The following is a 14095-nucleotide window of genomic DNA, read 5'->3' as shown; positions in this document are numbered from 1 at the left end:
TTGGCTTTTCGAGAAGTTATGTCATCGGGCGCGTAGGATCGCTTTTCAAACTATTTCTACCAGGTGGCTGGTTGTTTGTTCGTTTTAGATGATGCATCGAGGAACGAGCTCGATTTTTCCAGATATCGTTTTTCACGTTTCTGTAATTAGAAAATAAAAATATTTCTCGAGGGTTAATGGCGGCAGTCTTTCGACTAAGTTGCATCAGTTTGAAATTTCAAGTTAATCGAACATGACTGTACAAACGCTTTGTCAACATTTGATATGCAACAATTTATAATTAATATTGCTTCAAGCAGTACTTGTTATCAAAAGCAACATTGTTGAAATGAAAGATAACGAGACGGACAGTCTAAATGAAAATGTCGAACAGAGAAATCGGTAATCTAATCTGGCAGGTTGAATCGATCGATCAAAGTGGCAGGTGTAAGAGATGCACTCGGTTTGAATTCTTATAGCGTTGCGATTTATCTTTGCTTGTATCATCAGTTGCATTATACGTGCGGTGCATACTTTATAGCAACATTCTTACTTCAGACAAATAAATAAATAAATTAACATGTAGGATCATTTTTCATTTTGACCAAAGTCAATATTAATTTTAACAGAGGTACGTTAACGATCTCTATACCTAATTCGAAATACATATCAAAACTGAAATTCATCATTTTGATTGTTTTATTGTTATGTATAAAATATGTACATATCTCGCATGCTATCCATATTTCGATAGGTTCGTACACCCACGAACATCCGCGGTGATAACGCGAAAAGCAAAAGACAATTCTCTCCTCCGTTGAATGACGGTTCTTCTTTAGGAGGGAAGAGGATCTCGACGGTGTTGCGTAACTCGAACGAGCAACGAACAAAAACGTTTCAGCGGATGAGCCGGGGTAAAAATTCCGCCGATAAGATTGCTGATATCCAATGGCGGCCGATCGATCGTATGAAGCCGTTGCGAGTTGTCGTAGGACTGTATCGATGCTTTCTTTATGTTATTCGTTAGTTCGATCCATTCAACCGAAAAGGGAGCTATAGGGTCAGACCTTCTCGTTGGATGGGTGGGGAAGACCTTGGAGGCTGCTGCGTCTCGTAACTGAACCTTTCCATTTTCCCCTCTCTTCACGAAGGTCCACGCGGCTCCGAACCGACCGGACGCGGACTGTTGCGGGCTTTCCTCGCCTCCTAGGCCCTTTGCTTAAACACGTACGAGAAATCGAAGGCCGAATGGCAAATGTCATATTTCCCATCGATTTCTAACATTATTTCAGAATTTTCCTTCTTCGAACTCGTAGTTCTATGTTAAAACGACCTTCCATCTTGTTCTAATTGAGTATTTCTTGGGACTGTAAGCAAAATTAGTCGAAGCTTCGATCATACGAGAATTAGGCTTGAATAATTTATTTCAATATTGGAGAAATGGATTTTCGAGTAAAATTAGAAATTAAGGACGTTTCTGGAAAAAGGATCTATAGACCTATGGGCCCTTTTTCTATGAATCGTTTCTAGCCCTCGGACTGCGGACCATGAAGAGAGCCACGATTTTAATTTAATTTTGTGTTTCATATTAGTTTCGTTTTCTAAATTTTATATACTGTTCTTTTGAAAAGTATTCTTCAAGGATTAACTAACTACCATGGGTTTATATTTTATGGCAATAATAATATTTTGAGCCACGTAATTAACAGTTCAAACATAGCAATACATTGAAGAGACTGAAACTAAAACTTTTAATGCAATTTACTCAATTCGTAGATGTATGAATATATAGATGAATTTATGGGAAAAATCCTGTTCGATTTTCGTCGAATAAAACGTAAATATTGAGATCATTATCAATATTCGTACGATAAGATGCAACTCGTATAACAAAGCTGTCTCTTATCAAAATTTATTCGTGTTTGTAATACTGCAACTCTTTGAATCGTATCGCAAAGGAACTGACAAGATAAGCAATATTTCGTAACGAAAAAAAAAAGAGAGTAATAATAATGGTTGTGTAATGTGATTGGTGCAATCAAATATCTGAAAAGGAAATATCACGACGAACGCACAGAGGAATTCAAAAATACAGTTGTATCATAAATTAATTCGATGAATGCGACGACCTTGTTTACGATAACGTAGAAATTTTCAAGAGTCGTTCGGAGGAAACGATTATTTATATGCACAATATCGTTACGGGGCTCGTATCACGGCGTTACAGTATTATTATTCTGCAAGCACGTGTCAGGGTCACCTTCCGCGAATTTTGTTACACACACGTGTAGCCGAGCAACGCTCAAAATAATTTTTCCCGAAAATTACACCATCGGTAAGAAAACGTTCTTCTTCTTCTGCATTCTCGGCTCGTCCCGTTCATGCATGTGGAAACATCTCATCTCTCTTTTATTTTTATTTTATTTTTTAAACGCCGATTAAGAGATCCAAGGTTGGTTGCATCGCGGACACGTTGCTATCGATTGGCCACGACATGCGACGTAACGTTATATAATAAAAATACTATGCGTCAAACGCATACCAGCAGTTCTTTTTTCGTTTGCAGCTACGCAAGTTTCCCGTTCGATGATTATCGTCTTCTGCCCACCGAACAATTGTCCCTCTTCCAGAACGTCTCGAAATAAACCCCTATTGTCTCGTACTACTTGGTCCGCTTGCTTCTGTTAGTAGCTTGCTTTCTGTTTCTACTGCACTCGTTGCAACCGGTGCGGTGTTCGGAGAAAGCGGTTTCGTATTGCAATTATAAATATTTATATATGACGCCTTTGATTTTTTGTACGAGATCGTAATTCTTAATTTTATTCATTTAATCCTCGAACAGCGGACCCTGGAAAGAACCACAATTTTAATTTAATCTCGTATTTCATATTAGTTTCATTTTCTAAATTTTATACTGATCCTTTAAAAATCATTCTTTTAATATATGAAACTGTTTCGTTCAAAAATTGTACGTTTAATATCCTTGTATGTATTTTGTAAATTTGGGTCCCGATTGACCCACACTCTACATTCTACGGTCTAAGGGTTAAAGTTATTAATTTTTGAATTATAATTAGTATTCCGTATAACTATCTTTTAATGTATAATTTGTATATAATATAGTAACAATAATAATGTGAAATCACAAATACGTTAACGTCAAAGAAGCACCATTATATTTGCAAATCTATGATGTGCATAAAATGTCCAATCTTGACTGTAATAATTATATTCTAATACATTCTTTTAAAAAAATGGTAAAATGCAACCGATTAGAATCTTTCAACCACCATCATGGTAAAGGTAAGAAAAAAGAGCAGAACCCCTAAACGTAGTTTCGAAACCGAGCCTCGACACGAGATATCTGTCAACTGCAAGCCGCACTTATCCTATCGATATAGTCCGAATTCTCAGAGATTTAATCGATCGTCTAAGCACGAAAACACACCCTTGGCGGTCCCTTGGCCGCAGATTAGCCGGCTCCTTGATACATCCGAGGGAGAGAAAAGGGGGTCAGGATGTCCCGTAATAATCGTCGATACACACGAAATTCGGAATCCGAAAATTTCCAGGCAAGGCAGATGGCGTAGCCTTTCGCGGAAGCGATCTTTCTCGCTTTTTAAACGCCGACATCGGCGTTTTGTGTTTCTGCATGTCTCAGGGGCGTACCTACCCCGGGGGCTTCTCCTCTATCTGCTTTCCTTTTCCTCTTCGAACATCCCTTTCTCTCTTGTTTTCTTCTCGTATAATTTCTTCCCCTCTCTGTCCCTCACCTCGATCCTCTTCACTCCTTTCTTCTTCTTCTTTTTCTTCTTCATCTCTGTTTTTGCCCTTCTTTCCAACTCTCTAAGCTTCCGTCTCCTCGGCTCACGCATTTTCTCCCCACCCTGAACACTGTTCCACGTAGAGAACTTCTTCACGGATTCTTCGCCTTTGTTTCGCCAGCGATCCTTTGTGAATTTCATAGTCAGCTGCACGAAATCGAGCCCCGCGGCCCCATTTACTTTTTCTAGGATGCCCCTATTTTTAAAATGCGATGCCCCTCGTGGAATCGTGCAACCGAGCTAGACTAACGCGACCATCTTCGAGGACATTTTCCGCAAGGACGAGGAAATTTGAGTCAACTCTGTTTCTCGGGAACTTTAACAATTACGTGGCTACTCGTTAGACGAGACGGTGTCCTACGCGTGCCTCCAGTTCACGCCCGGAAAGTTTTGTAATTGGTCGACAGAAAAATCTGCAATTAGCGCGTTGATGGTCGTTGGGAAGATGATCGTGCGCTATATAGAATGTCCTGATAGCGAATACAAAGAATTTTGTCGTTTCATTTTAATTGGCATCTTTATTTTACTTCCTTATATTATTAGTATCGTATTAACGCTTGAATGATTATCGCGATCCAGTCAATAACGTATGAAAGAAATACGAGTTCAAGGGAAGGTGAATCGATCATGACGTTTATACGTTTCTGAAAATGATTCACGATGAATTTCATGAATGTTAAATATGTTATTAAAATCTTCTTCCATTTTTCATGAATTTCAACGCGTCCACAGATTAACATTCGTAGTTAAATGATTTTCATATTATATTTTAGATATCTAACTATTTCAAGTGCCCAAGCGTAGCTGGTTATCATGAATTTTATTGTACTAGTGTAGAGGAATAGATAAATGATTTCGATGTTCATCACTCTATGATACACTAAAGATAATGTCGTGAACAAGAGTACGCATGATTCCAATACAAAGGATCGTTAATGAGTGTATGCGGCTGTAATCATTCTTCTTCTCATTAAATTTCCCGACGATTTTATAATAAATAAATTGATTATTTATTCGAGTCACGAATAAGGAATTTTTTGTCGAGTAGAGTCTCATGATATTCGGAGAGAAACGGGAGGAATTGGGAACGGTTACAGCGGATTCCCCTTAATACCAGTCCTTAGGCGCTAATGAATGGTTCCCCGTGGCCTTAGGAAAATACTAACGTTTGTAAATGCCGCCCTCGATGCGATTCGATCGTGACCGATGGGAATCGCAGCGGTTCCTCGTCGACCTTACACGTGCCAGCAGGCTGTATGCCTATAACTCTGCCATGAACTTCATTCTCGTTTAAGGGACCGATGGCGAATCTGAAACGCAAACAGCAAGATCAAATAGTTGATTACGCAACGTGCAGTTGGCTCGTTGAATTCCGCAGTTGAAACACACTTGAGCTAGAATTACAATTAACACAACATGTTTGACCTTTATTATTATAACATTTATTAAATTTGCTCCATCATACATAGATTCACTTGTTTCAATATCAGCATCAGATGATTAATATTATTTCAGTGACGAAATTTAATACACTGACTGTTTAATACACTGGTGGTTAGGAAAATAGAAAAAGACAAATCTCGAATATCATTAGCATTATATTAATAATTTAAGGTAATTGAAATGTTTAATTTGAAAATCGATAGTTATGTCTGACCACACATGTTCCTTAACCCTTTGACTGTTATAGACGCATATCATAATCAAATAAAAGTTATCAACGCATATTACTAGTTACACACTATGTGTTATCAGATTATAATGATGCGATAAAACACTAATAAAAAGATAAAAAAAATAAATTGAGGAATGAAATTAAATAAAAAAGAAAATGATAAGTGTTATTGATTTTATTCTTATTTCGTACAGACAAAACGTTTAAGCCTAGAGTACTCAGCAGTCAAGGGGTTAATACGTCCTCTGCGGTATGTACCGGTTTCGTGTCACGCTATATTTCTGCTATTACAGAATTAATACTCGCCCACGCGATATTGCGTGATCGGACCTCAAACTGTTGACGCCATTAAGTCGTATGGCGAGGAACGTGTTAATTAAAGGATTCCCTTAATCCTATTACAACTTCATTAAAACCTCAGTCACGACTAACCATTCGAATTTTCTTTGTTTCAGGCAAGAAGCTGAAGTGTCCGTTCTGCGAGAGACTGTACGGCTACGAGACGAACCTACGCGCCCATATACGGCAACGTCACCAGGGTATCAGGGTGCCGTGTCCGTTTTGTTCGCGGACCTTCACGCGGAACAACACGGTCAGACGGCACATCGCACGGGAGCACAAGACCGAGCTGAATATGAAGGCGTTCCAGCAGTCGAACCATTCGATGTCGGACTCGGTGCCGCAGTAACGACATCCCCGTCGTCGTCATCGTCGTTGTCGTCGTCGTCGTCGTCGTCGTCGTCTAAGTCACGATCGTCGTCGTGATCATTGTTGCCGTCGTGGAGGCACCGAAAGCAGCCCGGTGGCTACTCGAGTAACCCGCGAGTGACTTCGAGTAACCCGAATGATTACAAGGAAGATGGAACGAGTTAGCTGGAAGGTAAAGGTCCATCTTTCCCTTTGGTCGTCGGTCAACGCCGTCCCCATCCCGTGTCGCATCCGAGCGACACTCTGGATTCCTCGTTTCCCTCGTGAACTACGCCTCGCTGCGTTTGACAGCGCCCAAAGCTGACTGTTCGTCGAGAAGCACGCGAGTTCCTGGCGGTAGGACCACAAAGGAAACGATACGTGCGACCCGCTGGGTCATCGAGGTCTGTTCGTAATAGTTGTCAATTAAACTGCGACCGTCACGAGTCGACCTTCCGGTACACGCCGAGGAAAACGTCTGGGGGGAAATGTGCACGGATTTCCGGGGGAGACACGTTGGTGCACTCAGTAGGATGGATCTTCAGGGTTCTCCTTGTAAAACGACGTTTTCAGTTTTGCTTTCAGTTCTCACAGCCCGTGATCTATCTGACTTTTCGAATCTATTTTTATAGATTTACAGTTCCTTTTAATTGTGCGTCGAAGCGAGACGCGTCTTGCGAAGGATGGACGTCGGATGAGACAGGAGGCGTTGACCACGATGTAGGAAAAATTGTCCCGGTGATCGGATCATGGAGTAGACGGGGAGATTGAAGAGACGGAAAGCGAAGAAGAGGAGGAAAGGAGCTCGGGAAAACGTCGACGTCCGATTGCTCGCGTAGCTATGCACAGAGGTAGGGAATTAAGCGCGTCGCGCCTCGGACACGCTCGCGGATACGCTGCAAATCACAAAACTAGTCAATGAAAGTGCAACGTCGAGTAAGAGTTATTAACTATAAACGCTTAAAGAGCGCGATTAAATAGAGAAGTAGGGAAAAGAATAAAAAAAGAAAAAGGCGTAAAACACCGGAGGATAGAGAAACGTGAAATAGCGCAAAACGCGGATTCACGAAGCTAAAGAGAGAAGAAGAGTAACGAAGAAAAAAAGACGCATATCTCAGGTGAAATCGTATACAATAAGCGAAATAGAACTTTTTGTTTCTCAGTCTTTTTTCTTCTTCTTTTTTTTTGTATTTTCGTTAATTTTACTACGCGCGTTTTGGTACCACGCGAGAACGAACAGGTTCGTTCGAACGAGGTGTACCAAGAAGAGAACACGCGATATCAAGCATGAAATAGCAAACGGTGTAAGCGTTGTTGCGATAATAGGTTTAATTAACGAAAAAGTGTCTACTTACTGCCGCTACCTTTACTATATTCGATAGTTGAACGTTACCATTGGATTAAGGATTATCGAACTGCTACCGCATCGTCGCATCAAACACTGTTATATACTACTGACATACCGCAGGGAATAACTGGTACTATTATTGCTGTTGATGTCGAGAGCCTAGGGTCGAGGCACAGGTGATATATCTACATTACGTTCACGCATTAGTGCCAAAAGAAAACACGAGAAATCAAACAATTCTGGATCAGAATCGCATCTCTCTTTGTACATTGCCGAGCATCGATAGTCCTTCCTAGGGAAAATGGCGAGGTAGAGGAAGGTGGCGCCACCGTTGCTCCGAGTATCGTGGCAAATGGTGGAATCTCCTTCTCCTAAATTGCTTTCTCTCCTATTAGGAGTAGATTAATATGCTCTGCACTGTCGCTCCTAACAAGACATAAAACATATCCAGAAAGGAGATATGTACTCCATGCAGACACGTATATTTTTCCTCATCTTTGTTTTGTATAGATATACCGTTTTATAAAGGATTTATGAGATTATTACTACGATTACTGGAACAGACAGGCTGTCGAGTTACTGTATCTCATGTAGATTCTTCCTGGCGAATGCGTTCGAGATCCACGGAATAATAATGATACATTGAGAATGTATTTTTTTTCTTCGTTATAAGAGCGTCTTCTTTTTTATACGTTGAAACGCAGGTTAAAGTTCAGGGGATGGCTGTTCTTAATTGTCATTTATACACGGAACGGACACTTCCTGTCGTCGAATGCGTTTCACGCATGTGATCCATAGTTTTTCTATACGCATTCGCCTAGGGAAATCGAAACGTGACGAGATGTGTCACGCGTACAATCACTACCACTTTGTTACCTGTTTACAATGTTTAATACGGACTTTTGTCCGAAGCAATAGTCGAGATATATAGGGGATATAATAATCAATAGACCAGAATTGAACAAAGAGCATAGGAATAATTGCTAAACCGGTTGTATAGAATGTGATCAATGCAATAGTTATTATATTACATTTACCTATAGATAGATATATAGATACTCCTAGTCAGGATGGCACCACGATATTACTTGTTGCAGTATTGACACGTTTTTATTACTACAAACTTTTATCTATCTCTCTTATTTTCTTCTCTTTTACCCTTCCGCGTGTTTACGTTGATTCAACGTTTTATTTTTCTACTACCCCCCCGATTTTTGTTTTTCTTTTTTTTCTTTGTTGCGTTACAGAAGATGAAGTTTAACCAAGAGTTATCTCACAACGATACGCGTATACCGTATGGTATCAAAGACAATAGATAATAGAGAATTATTTAGTATTTATATGGTCATATGAGAGCTAGGTTATTACATGAACAGTGAAACGTTCTATTTGTTCGTTTCTGTTTTTTCTTTATCTCGTACCTTTTCGTACTCTTTTTTTTTTTTAATTACGCGTTGCATGTGTTCCTGTTCGTTCTCTCTCTCTCCCTCTCTCTCTCTCTTTATTTTTTTTTTATTTACTTATTTTTCATCTATTATTTTTCTATACTACTGAATCGCGAGCAATGCCCGCGAGTTCTGCCAAACATTTATATAACAGTACTACCTCATCGTTTTTATAATAACAAACAACACAGGGAACATTGAGAGACCACGATATAACATCTGTACATTCCGTACAGCCGCTACTACTTGTCTGATTAGTGTCGGAACTATTCTACTGCTGTTATACCGTTTAATATAGGGTACGGATCTCGAAGATTTTCGCTGGAAATTCTCTTTCCTATACCGTTTTATTTACTTTATTCTATCAAACGATCATATGTTTTAGTTGATCGATCACTTTTCCACACGTTATCAACTGAACAATCTACTGGTCGAATGATTCGCTGTTTCTAACCAGCGAAAAACTATCGAGATCGTGGTCACACGTGATATATAAGCTCTACATGTTATATATAATAGATCCGTTTTTTTTTTGTTTTTTTTTACAAAGCCACATTATCACATAAGTACAGTCGGATGCAAAGATGGCTATTTTTGATTAACCTCGTCGTAATAGAGATCTGGATTACTTTTATTACTAACAATAAGATCGTACTACTAATTTGAAATAACAAATTAAAATATTAATTTTAGATATTTTTAACGCACAGTCATCTAAACTGTACCGATCAGCTGATCACGCGGTACCGGTCATCTTTGCACGCGGGTGTACAACTGCCGATTAGAAACAATGAGATATACAAACGAATGAATGTGTGCTCGAGAGAGAGTGTGTATGCGTGTGTATGCTAGGCTGCGTGATTTCGATAAACGTTTATCCGGTGAGAACCAATCACGGCGATTTCATCGTTCAGCAGCGAGGTTCAGCGAGGTTCGATTCCTGGAGCGATAGCGATTTTATTGTTTTATTTATCGGAAAACCTGGTGAAAATCGCAAGAGAACAAGCGTACACGGTTCGTTGTGTGCAGGGCGAAGCGAAAGATTTCAAGACACGCGAGAAATGTCGATCGCGGGAGCGTAATGCACGAGGTGAATCAGCGAAAGGGGTTGAAATGATGCGAAGAGAAATTATTGCGTGCACACGTGCTCGTTTCGTCGACGGATTTCGAGTTTTTCAATTATCTCGAACGGGGTTGCACTGGTTGAAAAATTGTCAAGATCGAACGTAATGAAAAAAAAAAGAAACAGATCGAAATGAGCTGGCATGTTGGAAGAGCAGAAAAAAATAATTCAAAAAAGATATTTAAAAAAAAAAAGAAAGTAGAATGCTACGGAGCGTTTGTATGAGGAAAAATTGTTATCCGGACGCGAGGGTGAATACCGATCCTTTCGGGCAAATTTCGAATGAATTTTATCGAGGATGGGCTTCGAAACATTTAGACGACGTGAAAGAGAGAGAAAAAAAAATGAAAAAATTAATCATAGATTGAAGATCGAAGGCGAGGATGCTGCGGGAAAAGGGATTATTCAAAAAAGTGTTATGTGTCGTTTACGTATGTGATGATACTAGGAACATACACAGAGTCGCACACTTACACATACAAATACACTACAATACACACATATATACGCATGGGATACGCCGTACACGGTCGAGATGCACATATATGTACGCGCAGATGCATACACGCCCACGAGTGTAAATAATCTATTATCACGCATGACGATCGAATCTGTTGTCTTGTTAATTTTCTTTCTTTCTTTCTTATTTTTTTTTGTTAAATTAAGACGAACGTTATTTTTGTCCTCAGCTACTCTGCCAAGCAGAAGCTATGATCGGAACAAATGATCGAGAGTATAATGTTTAAGTCGTACGAGCAACTCTTAGCGTTAAGTTTACACTTTTCTTTAGCATATTCTTTTTTATTTGATCATCTTTTTTTTTTTTTTTTTAAATTTTTCTTAGGTAATGTTTGGGATGATGTTTAGAGGCCAAGGTGAAGTGCTCGTTGTTCACCGTCGGGTTATTTAAGGGTCTCGCAATTTGTTTAGTTGCTTAGCATGGTTTACAATACACGTGAAGAGAAACGGAGGGATACACGCGTGTACATTGTATATATGTATATGTAGGACAAAGAGCGTAGAGAAGAAAAATGTAGGAACGGAGAATCGATGGGTATATATATTTAGGTGATCGACAGAAAATTGGAAGGAGTTTAGGCTCACCTTTCGTGATTGGGGATGAATCCTTACACGTACACATTTATTGTGTAAAATTGTTTTCGATACTTCAATCAATTTGCTTGTACCTTTATTTCGTACTAGAAAATACCATTACGAATGGTATGTTTCCAACAAATCTTTATTCACCTCTCGGATTTATTATTATTATTTAATCGAAGGAACAATTTGAGAACGAATTTCAGAGTTGACTTAAAAAAGGGTGTTCTTTTTTCCTTTTTACGTTGTTCAATTTTCACGTTCGTTCGTTCGACCGTATCCCAGTGATAATACACGCACACACGGTACACACGATGAACAGATACACACATAGAAGGGGCGCGATATATGCGTACACGTCGCGTGCATATATCCACGTTACGAAGCCACGCGCGAACGTACGCATACACGTATGTACCATTATTGTATCACGGCGTAGGATAAAATGTTGCATGTTGTTTCTATAATATGTGTTTTACGGATTGAAAATCCTTTATAGATGTCGTGTGTGACACAGCTTGGCGAGGGGAGCTTTACACACCGCGGGTCCCGTCGATTGTTTCACGCGCGAGTCGCGAGCGTCATTAAAAAATTAATGATTTCAATGAAAAAGAGTTAAATTAAGGGTTGAAAGAAATTCAAACGGAAAACGGACCAAAATTGGCATAATCGTTGGCATTCGAACGACGCTCGACACTCGCCGCCGTGATTCGCAGTGTAAAAGGGCTTTCCGTGATTTAAAAAGTGAAAAAAAGAAAACGAGTAAAAAAAGAGATGGTAATCCTTCGTCACTAGTATTCGGTATCGAAGTCGCGGGCAGGGGGCGTCAGTGAAAAAATGGCAAGAAAAATAAAAAAGGAAAGGGTGAAAGGGGGTGGGTGCTCGCGAATGCGAAGGAGGTTCGATGTTATCGCTGCACCTGGATGCCGTTGTGCACTGGCAACTACTCTATACTGTTTGATCATCGTATAGTATATAAATAGTACTATACCATAGTTGATAATGATTGTATAGTACATGTATCACGCACGCATTAAGCATATTTAAGCATTGATGAAAGAAAAAGCGTAAAAAAAACATTATACACCAGATGAAACACGTACATATACACAGGCAGAGAGAGACACGCGCATATTGAGAACGTGTAACGAACCTTTCGCGGCAAGATGAATAATAATAATAATAATAATAATGATTAACAATTAATTATTGTAAACTGTAGGGCTCATTGTCGCAGGGCGGGGCTTCGACTTCGGCGGCGTGCGACCCTCGAAATTATTTCGAGCGGCCGCGACTTATAGTACAAAGTAAACTAATGTTTAAGGGGTAAAACGATAGAAACGCGACTACGGATACAAAGGAAAAGAAAAGATTCAAAAAAAAAAAAAAAAAACAAAAAGAGGGAAAGATATTGCAGATATGCGGATTTTTGTAAACTTACTATACACGCTGTAGAACGTAACACGACGACCACGACGATGACGATGACGATTTGTATATCATAGTTGAAACGGAAGACGAACGGACTGCATCGGTGGAAGGTCGAGGATTCGTTGATCACCGTTTAATTAAGTTCATCACATTGCATTTGTATCGCATTCTTCACACTAGGTGCTGTTGTATATTCCATTTGGCGTACATCAAAGGTGAAAGTCGTTCTTTTGTATTTTTACCGACGCACAATTTGCCGAACAAGTAGTTTTTGCATAAATATAGTGCTGTATACTGTGATGTTTCTCTTAATATAGAAAATAATGATGATTCTTTAGCATAAATACTCGATCACTTTCATCCTTGCAGTTTAACATTGTTCGCTGAATGGAATATATTTTCACAGTTTCCAGGAGGAAGGGGTTGTTAGATTACTTTAAGCAGCATGGAATAACATGTTCAAGTATCTCGTTACATATCAGTTTCAGGATGAATATCGAACCGACTCTTAGATTAATTTGTACGCTAGTTTTACTATTCTTGTACATAGGTGTACCCTTTCTCCGTGGAACCACAGAACTGATTATTCATTGACTGTCCATGTGATCGTATTTTATACCAAATAGCTCGCAATAGTTTATACTAGTTACAGAATTGTTGAGATCGTTTATACAGACTGTTTTTTTAGGAGACTAACAATCAATAGATAGATTACGGGATACCATTATGAATATCTTAAAACCTTGTATGCGTTGATTGTCACAGAGATCAGCTGTTCAATTTCCAAAATTTTTCATTTTATGTTTTGAGGAATTATTCGTAACTAATTTTCAAATTAAAGCTTTCAGTTTTAAAAATTTCTAATTACAAATTTCATCTTCTGAAGCCCCCCACGGTAATAATATTATTGTGTGCCGAATTACAGTTATTTTTACCGTGACAATTAACGCATTAATAAATAGAAGGAAAATAAAAAGACTGGAGAAACTCGACACTGCCAGATACGAGCACGAATCCTTCCGGGACCGATATACGGAAGCACGTCCTGTCGTTGACCGTCACAATAACGGATCACAATACTTCGTCACACTAGTACAAATGCTACCTCACACAGTAAAACATACAGGGTGCAGAAGAAGAAAAAAAATTAAAAGAAACTTATAAATCTCTGTACATAACGCACAGTTAAATCGGTATTTTACGATAGAATCGAACGTCTCAGAGGCACAATCCGTTGAATTTGAAGGGAAACTAAAAAAAAAAAAAAACAAAAACGACGACGACGATGACGATAACGATGATGTATAAAAAGAAAAAAACGCAAATGATAGTTAACAGAGGTCAGAATAAATTCGAAACGGAGATTGGTCGTTTGCGAACGATCGTCCGTGCCACGAGTCCTTTTCTCAGGAATATGAAAACCAAGTACAAACTACAAAGTATAATAGTCGATAAGATTAAATAACATAAATCAATAATCAAGCG

The 14095-nt window shown here is 39.1% G+C and overlaps 1 protein-coding gene across 1 annotated transcript in view; it reads left to right on the top strand.

Annotated features, from left to right (window-relative positions):
- chinmo (Chronologically inappropriate morphogenesis) overlaps positions 1-13884 on the top strand; it is a 48475-nt gene extending 34591 nt beyond the window's left edge. Inside the window, exon 7 of the mRNA XM_034336627.2 lies at positions 5934-13884. Within this exon, the coding sequence (XP_034192518.1) occupies positions 5934-6166 (233 nt within the window). The 3' untranslated portion in view covers positions 6167-13884. The remainder of the gene's footprint in view (positions 1-5933) is intronic.
- Positions 13885-14095: the final 211 nt, after the last annotated feature.

This window comes from Osmia lignaria, chromosome 10 (assembly GCF_051020975.1).
Source record: "Osmia lignaria lignaria isolate PbOS001 chromosome 10, iyOsmLign1, whole genome shotgun sequence".
Lineage (NCBI taxonomy): Eukaryota > Metazoa > Arthropoda > Insecta > Hymenoptera > Megachilidae > Osmia > Osmia lignaria.
Note: the sequence above shows the minus strand (reverse complement) of the source record. Positions and strands in the feature narration are given on the sequence as shown.